General features: G+C 46.1%; 1 protein-coding gene and 1 non-coding gene across 2 annotated transcripts in view; both read right to left on the bottom strand.

The window, feature by feature from the left end:
* Positions 1-4271: 4271 nt before the first annotated feature.
* WDR33 (WD repeat domain 33) overlaps positions 4272-19404 on the bottom strand; it is a 141716-nt gene continuing 126583 nt past the window's right edge. Inside the window, exon 22 of the mRNA XM_054723400.1 lies at positions 4272-4685. Within this exon, the coding sequence (XP_054579375.1) occupies positions 4666-4685 (20 nt within the window). The 3' untranslated portion in view covers positions 4272-4665. The remainder of the gene's footprint in view (positions 4686-19404) is intronic.
* TRNAR-GCG (transfer RNA arginine (anticodon GCG)) lies at positions 16394-16473 on the bottom strand. The gene has a single exon. It is a non-coding gene; the product is annotated as a tRNA-Arg (tRNA).

The following is a 19404-nucleotide window of genomic DNA, read 5'->3' as shown; positions in this document are numbered from 1 at the left end:
ATAGGCTCAAAGTGGCCAGGGGGCGTTCTGGGACCCCTGCCACTCAGGACCTAAGCAAGGGGCCTACAGGCTCGGACTGGCCTGGGTCCTGAGGATGTTTGCGGGACCCAGCCCCTTGGTGCCTGCACCCTTAGGCTCCAAGTGGCCAGGGGGCATTCTGGGACCCTGCCCCTCAGGACCTAAGTGCAGGCCTACAGGCTCTGATCGGCCTGGGTCCCGAGGATGTTTATGGGACCCAGGCTGCTCAGGACCTAAGCGCAGGCCTACAGTATCTGAGAGGCTTGGGTCTGAAGGATGTTTCCCAGACCCCAGACTGCTGCACGTGTTTGGGGGCGGGAACATAGCGACACGGGAATGTTCCCGCCCCGCCAAGGCTCCCAGTGGCCAGGGGCCGTTCTGGGGCCCCTGCCGCTCAGGACCTAAGCGATCCGCCTGAGTCCGGAGGATGTTTATGGGACCCAGGCTGCTCAGGACCTAAGCGCAGGCCTACAGGATCTGAGAGGCTTGGGTCTGAAGGATGTTTCCCAGACCCCAGACTGCTGCACGTGTTTGGGGGCGGGACCATTCCCGTGTCGCTATGGCGACGCGGGAATGTTCCCACCCACCAAGGCTCCCAGTGGCCAGGGGGCGTTCTGGGGTCCCCGGCGGCTCAGGACCTAAGCGATCCCGCCTGGGTCCGGAGGATGTTTATGGGACCCAGGCCACTCAGGACCTAAGCGCAGGCCTACAGGCTCTGAGCAGCCTGGGTCCAGAGGACGTTTACAGGACTCAGGCTGCTCAGCACCCGCATATGCAAATTAACCGCCATCTTGTTCGCTCTGATTGGCTGTGGGTGTAGCGAAGGTGCGGTCAATTTGCATGTTTGGGTATTATTAGGTTAGATAATATTTTGGGGAAAAAATGTCGACACATTATGTTTTTATAAGTGAAAAGTCTAAAATACAATTATACATACACTAGAGGCCCAGTGCACAAAATTCGTGCATGGGAGGGTGGGTCCCTCTGCCCAACCTGCACCCTCTCCAATCCGGGAGCCCTCAGGGGATGTCCTACTGACGGCTTAGGCCGCTCCCCATGGTTCTCTGCTCTCTGAGGGGCCTGCCTGCTCACCGCCGGTGGGACTGAAAGGACTGGGGGACTCCAGCAGGGCTGAGGGGACTGGGTGCCGCCATCTTGTGGCTATGGGCGCCTCCATCTTTGTGAGGGTGTGATGGTCAATTTGCATATTCCCTCTTTATTAGATAGGATCTTAGGTTAACTTTTTAAACTTAGTTAAGGGTAAGAAGGAGAAGAAATGGGCATTTATACTGTCTTTTATAAACTTCTATCTTTACCAACACTGTTTTTCATGTGGATTTGAATTGCTATCTGATATCGTTTGCTTTCAATCTGAAGAATGCTTTTAATATTTCTTGATGTATAAGTCAGGCATGCTAGCAATAAATTATCTCAGCTTCCCTTTATTTTGAAATGTTTATTTTTTGAAATGTAGTTTTGCTGGATGTAGCATTCTTGGTTGACAGTTTCTTACTGTAATCACTTTGAATATGTCACCGCTGCTTCCTGGTCTCCATTGTTTCATATGAGGTTTTAGCAGTAAACTTCAATGAACTTTCATTATACTATGTGATGAAATGGTTTCCTTTTGCCACTTTTAAGATTTTGTCTTTATCCTTTGGCTTTCAATGTTGTGACTATGATATGTCTGGGTGTGGATCTCTTTGTATTTATCCTACTTTAAGTTCATTCTTTTTAGATATATAGATTATTTTTCATCCAATTTAAGATATTTTTAGCCATTCCTTCTAATGATTTTGATGTTTTCTGAGGGAACGTGTATTGGTGCATATGTTGGTGCACTTAATGATGTCTCATACCCTTCTGAGGCTCTAATTATTATTTTTTTCTTTCTGTGTGATTTTTAGATTGCATTATTTCTATTGGTGTGTCTTAAAGGTCACTGATTCTTTCTTCTGTTGACTCAAATCTACTGTTGAAAGTCCCATGGAATTTTACATTTAGGTTATTGTACTTTTCATCGGCAGTATTTTTGTTTTGTTCATTTTATAATTTCTATCTCCTTATTTACATTTCCTATTTGATGAGACATTGTCATCAAATCCTTCCTTAATTCTTTAAGTATGGCTTGCTTTAATTCTCCTACAATATTTATAATGGCTGCTTTGAAGTATTTGTCTACTAAGTCCAACATCTGGGCCCCTTCAAAGCAGTTTGTATGGCGTCTTTTTACCTGTGCACGGGTCACACTTTGTCTCTGTCTCAAATTGTTTTTGTTGAAATCTGGATGTTTCAGATAGTATACTGTAGCAACTCTGGACACTAATCTCCCCCGTCCCCCAGGGGTCGGTGTTGTTATCTGCTTGGTCGTTTACTTGTTGAGTGGCTTGTGCTCTGACTCTGTGCAGCCTCTGGTGTCCCTCCTCAGATTTCGTCTTGGTTGAACCTTTTGTCTTGGCTAACTAAAAGATCACCCCGAGTCAGCATAAGTCACTTACTAGTCAAAAATTGTGCTTCAACCTCCTTGGTCAGTTTGGCTTTTTAACCTTTCCCATTGGATGTGTTTGTGACTTGGATGCTGCTATTAGTTTGAGGAGTTCTTTGGTTGTTTGTGTGTTTGTTTGTTTGTGCCTATGTTCAGCCAGAGACCAGTGATTTAGATTTTCCACTCCTGACCACCCTGAGGATGTTCGGCCGTGGGCACGCACACTGTCTCTGGACTCCCAGCATGTGTGTGTCTTCATGTGAAAGCCCAGCTTTCCAGGTGTTGCCCTGCATCAGGGTAACTTATTGTCCAACCCGTGTTTGGTCAAAGGTTGTGATAAGTCCTTAGCCAGTGGAGTTCCTGCCCTGTCTACTGGGTCTTCATGCAGCTGGGAGGGCTCCCAAGTCTGCCCCACACCCTCCTGTGATTGCTCCCGGGGAGGGGGGGCGACCTAGTGCTTCTCCAAAGACCTCCTGCACGAGGCGGGCTGTGACCCCAGGAGCCTCTCTCTGGCTGTCTCTTTCCCTGGTTGTTTCTGTTAAACTCCTGGTTGCTCTGCCTTTTGCTTGTTGCTACTAGTACCATGGAACTATGGGCACCCTGTTAGACAGAGCCAGCTTCTTAGTCCTCACGGCCTGACTCTCCTGGGACAGTCTCTGACCATCCACAGGATCTAGGTTTGGGGACAACTACTTATCCCAGAGCAGCACTTCTCAAAAAGGGGCTGTGGGTCTCCTTGGATCACCCTCCAACTGAGGAGGTTTCTCCTATCAGCAAGCTGAGGTGTGTGTGTCGGGGGGTGGGGGGAGGATTGAGGACAGACCCAGCATTCGCAGTGAGAGCTGCTGGACGCTTCCTCCTCACAGGTGGAGTCTGGGGGGGTGGCCTCCACTCTGGGCTGCATCCAGCGGAATGCCTGGAACAGGGTTTCTGTGCGATGAGTCTGGCAGCGAAGGAATGCGTTGTGGCTCAGTTGCTATATATTTCTTATTGAGATTTAGTAGATTTTCTTCACTGAATGTTTCTTCCCCTCTGTACGCCTTTAGGACAATTTCCAGAGACCTTATTGTTTTTTTAAATAATTTTCTCCACTTAAATGACTATTTTCTTGGGGAAAGAGTCTACCGTACCTTTTACTCCAGCATTCCAGAAATAGATTCACCTTTGGGCTTTTGTTTATTTATTTACTAGAGGCCCAGTGTACAAAATTAGTGTACTCAGGGCGGGGGTGGGGGCTCCCTCAGCCCGGCCTGCACCCTCTCACAATCTGGAGCCCTCAGGGGATGTCCAACTGATTGCTGCTGCGCTGAGCGGTGCGCACCCTGTGGGAGTGCACTGACCACCAGGGGGCAGCTCCTGCGTTGAGCGTCCGCCCCCTGGTGGTCAGTGCATGTCATAGAGACCAGTATTTCTGCTGTTCAGTTGATTTGCATATTAGTTTTTTATTATATAGGCTGTTTACTGACTTTTCACCTATCAATGTCAAACGCATCAGGCTTTATTGGTGTCTTAGCTGTTGTATGCACTTCTATAGTCAAGGCTGCCCAATAACTTGCCCTGTACGATGTTCTAACAGTTTTTTTTCACATTTAATTTCAAAAGCTGTGAGAAACAAATTTTGACTTTCAAATTATTTAAATCTCTCCATTCCTTTTTAAGTTCTGAATTGTCTTAAGTGATAATGAGACCTAACTGGCACAATAGTATGTGGAAATGTTCTATAAGATACAGTAAACTAAAACCGTGCAGCGGACAATGAAGAAGATGCTTTTATTTAGCGACTGCACGGGGAAAGGCTCATTCATGAGGAACAGCCCCAAAGTGGAAGGAGGCCTGGCCCTCTCAGAGGCAGGTGAAGGGGCGCGGTGAGGCACGTGGTGGTGGGTCCAGTCTTCAGGCACCGGGTAGTCCTTCGCAATTAGCCATCTCCCGAAACGCCCCACGGTGGGACCCTCCCGTCACTGCTCTCAGACGCACAGGGCGAGAAGACAGTGCGGAGTGGTTGTTCCCAACAATATCAATTGTTGGAACAACTCGGAAGCCAGCCTGTCCCCTGCGGAGCTCAGCAGGGCCTGAGAGCGATCTCGGGGGTGCTGTTCGTGCTGCTTCATCTTTTGGAAGGTGCTGGCCACTGTCTGTTGTTTTAGGGTCCTGGAGGCCAGTCAGCTTAAAGGAGGGATGCCTACATGAAAAAGGAAAATATTAACATAAAAGCTATGAGTCAGGAGTTAAACCCTGAAAGTATCTAGTCGGTGAGTTCCAAGAAGTCGGTAGAGGAAAATCTCCCAGTTGTGCAGGGCACTGCGTGGCGAGGTTCTTAAAGCCCCACGCTAGACGTCCATGCTCTTGGTACTGCCGTGCACAGCCTTGGCGGCCTCTCAGGTGAGGGCACGTTAGCCGAGCCTTTCCCAGGCCTGGCCAGGGCACTCGCTCATCACGTGTCTGCGCCGTGGGGAGGCTCTGGCTATGACAAGGAACAGGCTGACCCACAGGGCTCCTCGGGTCCGGGGAGAGGGCCAAGCAGCCTGAAGACTCGCCGGGGACCTGGGTGGCTGGCCTTGGCGTAGTGGTGCCACGTCAGGTAGGCAGGGGGAAATCAGAGTGTTCGTTTGTAGGGTTGAGGCCAGGTGTAGATGGAAACTGGAAGAATTTAAAACTTAGGACTGGTTATTGGGCAGGCAGCAGTATCCCGCCCATGTGCAAGCAGGCGCCACAATCAATCCTTCCACGGCAGGGGAGCCCATTGCATCTCCACTGGACAAGGCATTTTGCATCTCCATCAGTTATCTGCAACTGACAAAGAGATGCAAAGGCAATGAGCAGGACTAAAACCTGATCACCTAGGACAGTGATGGGCAACCTTTTGAGCTTGGTGTGTCAAACTTCGCCAAAAAACTGAGCATAACTCGGGTAGTGTGTCACTTTGAGGAAAAAACTAACTCCAAGACTCTAGTCGCAAATGTTTCATCCTCTGGAGCAGCAAATGTTTCATCCTCGGCATGCGGCCGCCTCAGCGGCCGCGTGTCATCAAAAATGGCTACACGTGTCAGTGCTGACACATGTGTCATAGGTTCGCCATCACTGACCTAGGAGAAGGTGCTATGAACTATACATAGTTTTTCACTGAAACACAATTTTATTCCTTCAGTCTCCTCCCTTCTGATAAAAGATCACCCTATATAATAAAAGGCTAATATGCAAATTGTCCCCTCAGGAGTTCGACCAGGAGACTGGGAGTTCAATCGATCGCTTGCTATGACATGCGCTGACCACCAGGGGCAGCGCAGAACATGGCGGCGACCAGTGGCAGAGGTGGGGTGCTGAGGGAGCGAGGGAAGGAGGAGGCGAGGAGGTGGGGAGGCGGGTAACCTGATTGGCCCTGATCACTGGCCAGGCCTAGGGACCCTACCAGTGCCCAAATTTCGTGCACCAGGCCTCTAGTCTTAAAGATAAGTTCACAGTATTTAGGCAAATAGGACTAGATTAATATTTATAAACTAATTTATTAAATTTTTGTTGTTGTTAATCCTCACCTGAGGATATTTCTCCATTTATTTTTAGACAGAGTGGAAGGGAGAGGGAGAGACAGAACCATCGATGTGAGACACATGAAGTGGTTGCCTCCTGCACGGACCTCCCACCAGGGTCAGGGGACCTGCGACCAAGGCATGTGCCCTTGACACAGTCTCCTTTAAAACTGACCTAAACAAAATCACACTGAACAAAAGGGTCAGAAGGCCTCTATTTAAGCAAATACTCAGCAAAAAGTAGGGCAAAGCCTCCTCAGCAGAACAAATATTCATTAATATCCATGTTTGAAAATCACAGTTTCTAATGGCAGCAGAAAACGTGTGTGAAATTTTCTTGACTTGATTTGATTGATTTGAAAGGACATTGGAAATTCTCCATCCTCTTTTTTCCTTTCCTAGTTTGCTCGTAGTATAGACATTTAAGGATGGTATGCTGAACCCCTCCTGAGCTTTATGGTTCTAAAAACAAAATCAGATCTATAATAATGACAAGACAAGGTAATCTTGGGTAGCTACACAGCTATTAAAACTCAGCCCGGGCTAGCTTATCAGGAAGCCTGTGGATGATCAATTCTCTAATTTAAACACACACACACTCATTTCATGCTGCAAACGGAGAGCCTCGTATGCAGCCATGGAAAGGGACCATCATGCAGCTCGGCCCTGTTGGATCCATGCTCACAGGCCGACCTCCCGCGCATTGTTAGCACTAGGCCCCCAGCCAGCTGCTGGCCGCCCGTGCGCAGCCTCCCCACACGGGGCCTGAGTTCGGACCCAGGGCCAGAAGGAAGAAGCGCCGCGTGCCTCCGTGCCTGCGGGGGCCAGAAGAGTTGTGCACGCAGATTAGCAGGCCAAGGCCTGAGCCACGGCAGCATTTTTATTTCAGATTTTGATAACTGTTGGTATGTGTTAAAAACCAAAATGACATCTTTTTAGAGCTTCCCCATAAAACCGATGTCTGTTATAGTGGAAAAATGTGGGGGGGAAAGTTGTCTGTTTTGGTGCAGCATTTGATAATGATAAACGCCTCACTCTTTACTGTGCACGAAGTGCGTGAGCTCTGGGCTAGGTAGAAAAAGATCAGTGCTGCTGATCTGACCCTGGTGGGAGGCAACCGGGCTGATCAGGGGAAGGCACCAGCCCCATCACCCCGCTGCTGCAGCCACTACCAGTCACCACGGCCACCAAGGTGTTTTCATCAACACGGACTCCAGTCCCTTCACCAAGAAAAAATGACAACTTTCTTTAGGCATTTTCAAGATGTGTCTTTCATAGGATATGCATTTTTTTTTTTAATCCTCACCTGAGGGTATGTTCCCATTGATTTTTAGAGAGTGTGGAAGAGAGAGGGAGAGACAGAGAGAAACATCGATGTGAGAGGGACACTTTGATTGGTTGCCTCCTGTATGAGCCCTGACCATGGGCGCCAGGCTGGGGGGCATGCAGGGACCCCTGGGCCGCATGCAGCGGTGGCCACCGGGGGTCTCCACACACCCCAGAGGCCAGCAGCCAGCCCCCATCGTGTGCGCCAGGCTGGGGGCGTGGACCCAAACTGCCTCTTGGTGCTGGAGCATTCCCAAGCAGCTGGGGGCACTATGGTGACACGGGATGTTCCCACCCCGCCCCGCCCCCAGCCCCTTGGCGCCTGCACCTATAGGCTCAAAGTGGCCAGGGGGCGTTCTGGGACCCCTACCGCTCAGGACCTAAGCGCGGGCCTACAGGCTCTGAGCGGCCTGGGTCCGGAGGATGTTTACGGGACCCAGGCCGCTCAGTGCCCGTATATGCAAATTAACCGCCATCTTGTTCGCTCTGATTGGCTGTGGGCATAGCGGAGGTGCGGTCAATTTGCATGTTTGTCTATTATTAGGTTAGATGTGTAGCCTCTCAGATTATTTGTGAGATAGGAAGGAACTAAAGTAAGGAAAAAGGAAAAGCAAAGGTATAGATTATACTAACCATTTCTAAATTATGGAAGGATCACATAGGAGGAAAAAAATAATTGATTCAATTCTGTTTACAGAGCTATAATTTACCAAATTGCTGTAGGAGTCATATATAAGTAGCTTATGAGAAAACTTTGTTTCTTTTTTTTTTTTTTTAAACTTTGTTTCTTATATCTGGAAAACAAAGATCAAAAACCAGCAATATTTCATATAAAAATCATAAAAATTATAGTCATCCTTATCAGTTTATTTAACCCCATGTTATTCATTCTTCTTGATCTTGATCTTTTATTAGATTTATAAATCCAGTTTTTACTTAAAGTTCTGTAAATCTTTACCCAGTCCAGTGTTTCATGTTTTTAAATGTTAATTGGAATCTGTATTTTATAGTGTCAGTCTTTTCCATGAATTTCTCTGAAGATGAAACATCTTTGTAGAAACATTTTTGTGAAAGCATCAGAGTAAAACAAAAATTGTCTGATGATAAAAAAATTATAACTGGACATGGTTAAAGGTCTGGCGAAAGTTTACATATACTAGTACATACATACACATAATACCATTGACCTAGTTATCCATTTCAATCTTAGTCAGCTTGACCATATATAAAACTAGAAGCCCAGTGTACAAAATTTGTGCACAGGTAGGATCCCAAGGTCTGGCCAGTGATCAGGGCCAGAGATGGGGTCTTCCAGCTGCTGGCTGGGGCCTTCCTTCGTTCTGCACCACCCCCTGGTGGTCAGCACACATCATAGCGAGTAATTGAACTCCCAGTCTCCCGGTCAAACCCACAAGGGGATAATTTGCATATTAGCCTTTTATATATATAGATTCCTTTCTCAAGATCCCTTTTCCATGAACCTTCTGCAACTTCCAAAAGCCTTCGGCAATTTTCATATACTTTTCAGGTTCTGTCCTGTCTTTTCCTTTCTTATTTTGAAACAGTTGTTTTACTTGAGGACAAAATTATTTTCTTTTTTTATCCTTTAACAAAAAGGAACCCAACATGTCTTTTATTTTTTTAATGTGTCTTTATTGTTGGAAGTATTACATATGTCCTCTCTTCCCCAACCGACTCCTCCTAATACACCCCAACCTTCACCACCCCATTGACTGCATCCATGGGTTGGTCACTTCCCACCAGCCACCCTCCCTCACCTTTCCCTCTGAGATTTTAAATATGTTCTATGTTTTTGTGCCTCTGGACCTATTTTGTTCATCAGTTTATTTTGTTCATTAAGTGCTACATATGAGTGAGATCATGTGATATTTGTCATTCTCTGACTGGCTTATTTCACTTAGCATAATGCTCTTCAGGTCCCTCCATGCTGTCTCAAAGGATAAGACAGCCCTCTTTTTTATTGCTATATAGTATTCCAAGATGTAGATGTACCACAGCATTTTTATTTTTTTAAGATGGTTATTTAAATTCCTTATTGTTGGAGAGAAACCAAGATGGCGGCATAAGGTAAACACCTAACTGTTGCCTACCACAACAATTTTGAAACTACAACTGGAAAACAGAGCGCACACCGTCCAGAACCACCGGAAAGCTGGCAGAGTGGAAATCCTACAACTAGAGAAAAACAGAGAGGGGGACGCTGAGCCTCAGGAGCTGTGGAGGTGCGGAGATCCGTGAGCGCGGAAAGGGCGGGCGGCTGAATACAGGGCAGGCTTGCTCGCAGCGCGCGGAGAGGGAGGGCAGCAGACGCTGCATGGCTAGCTTTCTCATTTGGGAGAAAAGCAGGGCCGCCCGACTGCACTGAGGTCCAGCTGCGGTCGGGGAGAAACTGGGCTGTTTTGCAGCGGACGAGGCTTGAGAGCGGCCTTATCTCAGAGGTGCGCAGCCATTAATTCGGGCACGGAGGAACCGGCCCTCTTAGGGCGGTGCGGATGGAAACCAAGTTTGTCTGCGCCACCCTGAGACTCTGCCCCATCCAAGCTGAGCACAGCCCTCCCAGTGACTGGATTTCTCATTCGGGAGAAAAACAAAACCTCCTGTCTGCCCTGAAATCCTGCCCCGGCTGGGGAGAAACTGGTCTGTTACGCAGCGGGAGAGGCTCGAAAGCTGCCTTCTCTCAGAGGCACGCAGCCATTGATTCGGGCACGGAGAAACCGGCCCTCTTAGGGCGGAGCAGACAGGAAACCAAAGCTTGTCTGCGCCACCCTGAGACTCCGCCCCATCCAAGCTGAGCACAGAAGCTCTCCCAGCGGAGACACTGCTGATCCTCACAGCCAACTGGCTTGGAGATCAATCCCCGCCAGTGATACCAACAATCCCAACCACTCTGAACTCCAGTTTCTGGGGACACGCGGGGGACCCAGATGCCTACGGGACTCTCGGCCATCAGTTGGAGAGTGAGAGTGACTTTTCTGTCGGTGTGGACGACACCAGATTTCAACCACTCTCATAAGGGACACATTCAAGAGGCAAACTCAGTGAGCACCAAAGCCCTACTGTGTCTCCAGCACAGCAATTCTTCCGTTATAGACACAGCAGGCCCTCACAACCAATTGGACCAGAGGTTGGAGTCAATTCCTCCCAGTGTACCAACAGCAATCAGGGCTTTTAACTTCACCAAGACTTTCCACTCAGCCCACAAAGGGGGAGTACCAAGAGCGACCACCTAGGGTGATTGGGGAAGCTGAGCTACCGGCCCCTATAGGTCACCGACCACACAAAGCCACTCCATCAACACAGGGAGGCAGCCAAAATGTGGAGACATCGAAGTACGTCACAAGTAGGAGAGATAGATGAAAGCAAACTAATGGACGACACAGTGTTCAGAACCATAGTTATAAGGTTACTCAAGAATCTTCTAAAAACCGCTGAGAAACTTGAAGAGACCTTCAAGGACCTAAATGAGAATACTAAAAAAATGGAAAAGGACCAGTCAGAAATTATGCATACACTGTCTGAAATAAAGAATATACAGAGTAGACCACCGCACCCGAAGAGTCAAACCAAAGATCTGGAATATGAGGAAGAAGAAAACACCCAACCAGAGAGGCAGAAAGAAAGAAGAATCCAAAAGTGTGAGGATAGCATAAGGAGCCTCCGGGATGGCTTTAAGCGTACCAATATCCGAATTTTTGGGGTGCCAGAAGAGAGAGAGCAAGATACTGAAAATCTATTTGAAGAAATAATGACAGAAAACTTCCCCCACCTGGTGAAAGAAATGGACTTACAAGTTCAGGAAGCGCACAGAACCCCAAACAAGAGGAATCCAAAGAGGACCACACCAAGACACATCATAATTAAAATGCCAAGAGCAAAAGACAAAGAGAGAATCTTACAAGCAGCAAGAGAAAAACAGTTAATTACCTACAAGGGAGCACCCATACGACTGTCAGCTGATTTCTCAACAGAAACTATGCAGGCCAGACGGGAATGGCAAGAAATATTCAAAGTGATGAATAGCAAGAACCTACAACCAAGACTACTCTACCCAGCAAAGCTATCATTCAGCATTGAAGGGCAGATAAAGAGCTTCACAGATAAGAAAAAGCTAAAGGAGTTCATCACCACCAAACCAGTATTATATGAAATGCTGAAAGGTATTCTTTAAAAAGAGGAAAAAGAAGAAAAAAGTAAAGATAAAAATTATGAACAACAAACATCTATCAACAAGTGATTCTAAAAATCAAGTGAATTAAAAATCTGAGGAACAGAATAAACTGGTGAACATAATAGAATCAGAGGCATAGAATGGGAGTGGATGGATAATTCTCAGGGGGAAAGGGGTGTCTGTGGGGGGATATGGGATAATCATACACCTATGGATAAGGACAACGGTGGGGGGGGGGGAACCGGGTGATGGGGAGATATGGGGGGAAAAGGAGAAACAATTGTAACAATCTGAACAATAAAGATTTATTTAAAAAAAATTCCTTATTGTTGAAAGTATTACTATGTCTCCTTTACCCCCCATTGACCTCTCCCCACCTACTCCCACCCCCAGCACATGCCCTCACACCCCAAGTGTCTGTTTCCATTGGTTAGGCTTATATGCATGCATCTAAGTCCTTGGGTTGATCTCTTACCCACCTCCCACACCCTCCCCTGCCTTCCCTCTGAGGTTTGACAGTCTATTTGATGTGTCTCTATCTCTGGATCTATTTTTGTCCATCAGTTTATATTGTTCATTATATTCCACAAATGAGTGAGATCATGTGATATTTATCTTTCTCCGACTGGCTTATTTCACTTAGCATAATGCTCTCCAGGTCCATCCATGCTGCTGCAAATGGTAAGAATTCTTTCTTTTTTACAGCAGTGTACTATTCCATTGTGTAGATGTACCATAGTTTTTTAAAATTTCTTTATTGATTAAGGTATTACATATGTGTCCTCATCCCTCCATTAACCCCCCAAACCCCTCCCACTCGTGCCCCCACCCCCCTGGTGTTCGTATCCATTGGTTAGGCTTATATGCATGCATACAAGTCCTTTGATTGATCTCTCCTCCTTTCCCCCCACCCTCCCTTACCTTCCCTCTGAGGTTCGACAGTCTGATCGATGCTTCTCTGTCTCTGGATCGGTCCCTGTTCATCAGTGTATGTTGTTCATTATATTCTATAAATGAGTGAGATCATGTGGTATGTGTCTTTCTCTGACTGACTTATTTCACTTAGCATAACGCTCTCCAGTTCCATCCATGCTGTTGCAGATGGTAAGAACTCCTTCTTTTTTACAGCAGCGTAGTATTCCATTGTGTAGATGTACCCCAGTTTTCTAATCCACTCATCTGCTGATGGGCACTTAGGCTGTTTCCAAATCTTAGCTATGGTAAATTGTGCTGCTATGAACATAGAGGTGCATGTATCCTTTCTGATGGGTGTTTCTAGTTTCTTGGGATATATTCCTAGAAATGGGATCACTGGGTCAAATGGGAGTTCCATTTTTAGTTTTTTGAGGAAACTCCATACTGTTCTCCACAGTGGCTGCACCAGTCTGCATTCCCACCAGCAGTGCACGAGGGTTCCTTTTTCTCCACATCCTCTCCAGCACTTGTCATTTGTTGATTTGTTGATGATAGCCATTCTGACAGGTGTGAGATGGTACCTCATTGTTGTTTTGATTTGCATATCTCAGATAATTAGTGACTTTGAGCATGTTTTCATATGTCTCTTGGCCTTCCTTCTGTCCTCCTTCGAAAAGGTCCTTTGCCCATTTTTTGACTGGGTTATCTTCCTTTTGTTAAGTTGTATGAGTTCCCTATAAATGTTGGAGATTAAACCCTTATTGGTGATGTCATTGGCAAATATGTTCTCCCATGCAGTGGGCTTTCTTGTTGTTTTCTTGATGGTTTCTTTTGCTGTGCAAAAACTTTCTATTTTGATGTAGTCCCATTTGTTTATTTTCTCTTGAGCTTCCATTGCCCTAGGAGCAGTATCGGTGAAGAAGTTCCTTCAGCATATGTCTGAGATTTCACTGCCTGTGGATTCCTCTAGTATTTTTATGGTTTCCCATCTTATATTTAAGTCCTTTATCCATTTCGAGTTTATTTTTGTGTATGGTGTAAGTTGGTGGTCTAGTTTCATTTTTTTGCATGTATCTGTCCAATTTTCCCACCATTTGGTTTTTTTTGTTGTTGGGTTTTTTTTTTTATAAATCTTTATTGTTCAGATTATTACAGTTGTTTCTCCTTTCCCCCCACCCCCATAGCTCCCCTCCACCCGGTTCCCCACCCACCCTCTGCCCTTACCTCCCCCCTGCTGTCCACATCCATAGGTGTATGATTTTTGTCCAGTCTCTTCCAGTACCCCCCACACAGACACCCTTTTCCCCCTGAGAATTATCAATCCACTCTCACTCTATGCCCCTGATTCTATAATATTCACCAGTTTATTCTGTTCCTCAGATTTTTAATTCACTTGACTTTTAGATTCACTTGTTGATAGATATGTATTTGTTGTTCATAATTTTTATCTTTACTTTTTTCTTCTTTTTCCTCTTTTTAAAGAATACCTTTCAGTATTTCATATAATTCTGGTTTGGTGGTGATGGACTCCTTTAGCTTTTTCTTATCTGTGAAGCTCTTTATCTGCCCTTCAATTCTGAATGATAGCTTTGCTGGGTAGAGTAGTCTTGGTTGTAGGTTCTTGCTATTCATCAATTTGAATATTTCTTGCCACTCCCGTCTGGCCTGCATAGTTTCTGTTGAGAAATCAGCTGACAATCATATGGGTGCTCCCTTGTAGGTAACTAACTGTGTTTCTCTTGCTGCTTGTAAGATTCTCTCTTTGTCTTTTGCTCTTGGCATTTTAATCATGATGTGTCTTGGTGTGGTCCTCTTTGGATTCCTTTTCTTTGGGGTTCTGTGCACTTCCTGGACTTGTAAGTCTATTTCTTTCACCAGGTGGGGGAAGTTTTCTGTCATTATTTCTTCAGATAGGTTTTCAGTGTCTTGCTCTCTCTCTTCTTCTGGCACCCCCATAATTCTGATGTTGGTACGCTTGAAGTTGTCCCAGAGCAGTGATGGCGAACCTTTGACACGCGTGTCAGCACTGACACGCGTAGCCATTTCTGATGACACGCAGCCGCATGCCGAGGATGAAACATTTGCGAAATAATGTTTTTTCCTCAAAGTGACACACTACCCGAGTTATGCTCAGTTTTTTGGCGAAGTTTGACACACCAAGCTCAAAAGGTTGCCCATCACTGTCCCAGAGGCTTCTTACACTATCTTCAACTTTCTGGATTCTCTTCTCTTCTTGCTTCTCCAGAGGAGTGTCCTTTGCCTCTTTGTATTCCAAACCTTTGACTTGATTCTTGCATTTCTCTAGTCTGCTGTTGGGTCTCTGTATAATATTTTTTATTTCAGTCAGTGTATGTTTAATTTCTAGTTGGTCCTTTTTCATATCCTCGAGGGTCTCGCTTGTATCCTCAAGGGTCTCGTTAAATTTATCGGCCTTTTCCAGGAAATTCTAGAAAAACCTTATAACCGTGGTTTTGAACTCTATGTCCAGTCATTTGTTCTCCTCCATTTCTTTCGTTTGTGATCTGTTTCCTTGTCTCCTCATTTTCACTGCTTCCCTGAGTTGGTAGGGTAGCTTTGTGTGCTAGGTGTCCTGTATGGGCCAGTGGGTCGGCCTCCCCAGTTACCTGAGGTGGACATTCTTGGTGCACCCCTTTGTGGACTGTGTGTACAGCCTTGTTGTAGTTAAGTCTTGATTGTTGTTGGTATCACTGGGAGGAATTGACCTCCAGGCCAATTGGCTGTGAGGACCCGCTGTGTCTATAACAGAAGAATTGCTGTGCTGGAGACACGTTTATGGGGCAGGACTTGTCCCAGTAGGGCTTTGGTGCTCACTGAGTCTGCCTCTTGAATGTGTCCCTTATGAGAGTAGTCGAAATCTGGTGTCGTCTCACACAGACCACTAGATATACTAGTTTTGCATCTCCAATGGAGTGCAGGTCAGCTACTGTCTGAGGCCCCCCAGCAGGAGCTACAGCAAGAACTACAGTTTTCTCCTCTTTGCTTGGGCTTTGGCGGTTTTGGAGCAGTCTGTCTGGAGCTGCGGTTTATTTGGTTAAGCTGCCACAGGGCTGGCCATTTATATGCAAAAGCCGCTGTGTGGACCCTGGGTGGGTTTGTAGAATGTGCAGGGCAGGGTCTCAGGGCGTCATGGCTGCTGTCAGCCGTCTCTGCCTTTCTGTGTTTCCAAGTCCCTGCGTCATGCGTTCCAGCGCAGTAAACAATGAATGCTGGGTGCACCTCTGCAAAAAAGTCACTCTCACTCTCCGACCGATGGCCAACAGTCCAGCTTCTCGCCATAGGCATCTGGGTCCCCGGCGTGTCCCCAGAAACTGGAGTTCAGAGTGATCGGGAGCTTGTCTCCCTTCGGGTTGAAAAAAGCCACGCGCCCAGTCGCCCTCCAGCAGCCCGATTCACACGCCTCTGTACCTCAGCTTTTCAGTGTTTGTGCTCCCTTCTCTTTCCTTCCTAGTTGTAAAACTTCCATTCTGCCAGCTTTCCCATGGTTCTGGGTGGTAGATGTTTTGTCTTTTCGTTGTAGTTTTGAAATTGTTGTGCGAGGCGGAAGTTTAGTTGTTTACCTTTGCCGCCATCTTGGTTTCTCCCCCAGAAGTTTTTTTATATATTTGGATTCTCCTGTATTGGGTACATGTTTACTAGAGTTATGGCCTCTTGTTGTATCAATCCCTTTAGTATTATGAAGTGGCCTTCATTATCTCTTGCTATGGCCTTCACTTAGATGTCTATTTTGTCAGATATGAGTATTGCTACACCAGCTTTTATTTTTTTTTTTTTTTTTGATTGATTTTTTGCAGAGAGGAAGAGAGAGGGATAGAGAGAGGGATAGAGAGTTAGAAACATGGATGAGAGTTAGAAACATCCATCAGCTGCCTCCTGCACGCCCCCTACTGGGGATGTGCCCGCAACCAAGGTACATGCCCTTGACCGGGAATCGAACCCGGGACCCTTCACTCCGCAGGCCGACGCTCTATCCACTGAGCCACACCGGTCAGGGCCAGCTTTTTTTTTTTTTTTTTTCCAATTTGCCTGGAACTTTTGTTCCATCCCTTCACTTTCATTCTCTATGAGTTCTTTGTTATGATGTGGGTCTCTTGTAGACAGTCATATTTCTTATTCATTCAGCTACCCTATGTCTTTTGATTGGAGCATTTAAGCCATTTATCTTTAAGGTTATTATTGATAGATACTTATTTGTTGCCATTCTTATTATTGTTCTTCTCTTTCTATTTTTTTCTTCTTACAACAGTCCCTTTAGCATTTCTTGCAGTGCTGGTTTGTGGTAATAAACTCTTTTAGCCTTTTTTTTTTCTGTCTGCAAAGCTCTTTATTTCACCTTTGAGTTTGAATGATAGCCTTGCTAGATAGAGTAGTCTAAAGTTAGTCCTTTGTTTTGCATTACTTTGTATACTTCATGCCACTCCCTTCTGGCCTGAAGTGTTTCTATTTAGAAACCAGCTGACAGTCTGATGGGAGCTCCCTTATAAGTAACTTTCTGTCTTTCTTTTGCAACCTTTAGGATTCTCTTTTTTGTCTTTAATATTTGCCAGTTGAATTATGATGTGCTGAGGTGTGGGTCTTTGGGGTTTCATCTTAATTGGGACTCTCTGTGCTTCCTGAACTTGAGTGACTTTTTCCTTCACCCTGTTAGGGAAATTATTTCTTCAAGCAGGTGTTCTATTCCTTGCTTGAATTATTCTCCTTCTGGTACCCCTATAATGTGAATGTTATGTTTCCTGTTGTCTGAAAGCTTCTCTAGACACTCCTCCTGCTTTTCAAAAAATTTTTGAAATATACTTTTATTGATTATAGAGAGGGAGAGGGAGAGACAGAAACATCAATGATGAGAGAGAATGATTGATCAGCTGCCTCCTGCACATCTCCCACTGGGGATCAAGCCCACAACCCAGGCAGATACCCTTGACCATATTTGAACCAGGGACCCTTCAGTCCACAGGCCAACGCTCTATCCACTGAGCCAAACCAGCTAGGGCTCCTCCTGCTTTTTAATTGTGTTTTTTTTTCCAATTGCTGCTCTGAATGGGTGTTTTCTATCTTGTCTTCTAATTCAGTGATTTGGTCCTTAGCTTCTTGTAGCCTACTGGTGTTCTTTATCGCAGCTATGTCACTTTTCATTTCCTCTTGATTCTTATCCATGTTGGTGTATTTCTCATTCAGTTCATTATAATTCTCATTTAGTTGCCTGTAGTTCTCACTCAGTTGTTTGAGTTATTACCATTACTTTGAATTCTTTATCTGACAAGTTGCTGGCCTCCATTTAATTCCTTTTCTGGTGATTCATTTTCTTTTATTTGGGGGTTATTTCTTTGTCTTCCCATTGTTGGTTTCCCTTTGCTTTTGTTTCTCTGTATTAGATCAAACTTCTATGCCACCCAGACTTTGTGGGATGGTCTTAGGCTCTACAGCAGCAGTTCCAATGGTCTTAGGCTCTACAGCAGCGGTTCTCAACCTGTGGGTTGCGACAGGTTGAGAACTGCTGCTGTAGAGCCTAAGACAATTGGAAAACACAGATATTTACATTACGATTCATTAACAGCAGCAAAATTACAGTTATGAAGTAGCAACAAGAATAATTTTATGGTTGGGGGTCACCACAACATGAGGAACTATATTAAAGGGTCGCGGCATTAGGAAGGTTGAGAACCACTGGGTTAGGGCATGTCAGAATTTTAAGAATTTTATATAATTTCTAGAACATTTGTACTAATAACATACCTACATAAATATAACCAAAGGTTTAGCATAATTTATTTAACAATGTTCCCCATGTAATTTAACATACCAAATAAGTCTCATTAGCTTAATATTTCTCTTTTATAAGGCAAGAGAAAGAGAAAAGGATTCTTTGAAATGCCCACCCCCGCCCCACCCTTTTTTTAAAATCTAAAAGTTTTCAAAAAATCTTAAAGGTCAAGAAAAGGTCTCTATTTGACTTAAAATTTGGGAAGTTTGTAAAACATCAAGTTTTAAAACATTTAGTCAAATAGAATCATAGGCCATTGTGAAACAATACTTAGTAATTCATTTTATCATGGTGACAATGGCTTTGCAGACAAATACAGAAAGTTGAATAAGCATAAGCAAAATTTAGCCTTTTACTATTAAGATTCAGTTTACTTAAGAAATTAAAGACCTGGAGAAACCAAGATGGCGGCATAGGTGAAACACCTAACCTGCAGCCGGGCACAACAATTTCAAAGGCACAACTAGAGGTCAGAACGGACATCGTCCAGAACCACAGGAGAGCTGGCGGACTGAAATGCCCACAGCTGGGGGGAAGGAGAGGGCCACGGGGACAATCGGGGGAGCCGTAAAAGCCTGAGGTATGGAGAAACTGGCGGAGACACGAGCGCGCGCGCCTGCGGGGAGGATGGAGCCGGAGAGGAGGGGGCGGCTGACGGCCTGGCCGGTGTTCACTGGCTGGAAGGAGATAAAGGCTCCGGAGTGCGCTAAGCGCCGGCTCCGACTGCACTGAGCGCCAGTTCCGGGCGAAACCCTGGGAAGCCAGGCGCAGGCTGGGGGAATGAATCTGGGATGTGGGGCGCAGGCACAGAGGAGCGGCAGAAGGCAGAGCTCCAGAGGCGCGCACGGGAAGGGGCGCAAAGGACGGACTGTTGCCTGCGCCACTGAACTGCCCTAGCGGGAAGGAGACATAAGCTCAGGACCGTGCTGAACCCCAGTTCCGACTGCACTGAACCCCAGTTCCGGGCGAAACCCTGGGAAGCCAAGCACACGCTGGGGGAATGAATTTGGGCTGTGGTGGCGGAGGCACAGAGAAGCGGCGGCTCCAGACGCGCGCACTGGAAGGTGCGCAGAGGACGGACTTTTGCCTGCGCCACTGGGTGGCCCTGCTGGGAAGGAGACAGGGACGCCAGACTGCGCTGAGACCCAGTTCCAACTGCACTGAA

The sequence above is a fragment of the Eptesicus fuscus genome, chromosome 11, assembly GCF_027574615.1.
Source record: "Eptesicus fuscus isolate TK198812 chromosome 11, DD_ASM_mEF_20220401, whole genome shotgun sequence".
Lineage (NCBI taxonomy): Eukaryota > Metazoa > Chordata > Mammalia > Chiroptera > Vespertilionidae > Eptesicus > Eptesicus fuscus.
The sequence above is the reverse complement of the archived record's forward strand: the minus strand, read 5'-3'. Positions and strand labels throughout refer to the sequence as shown.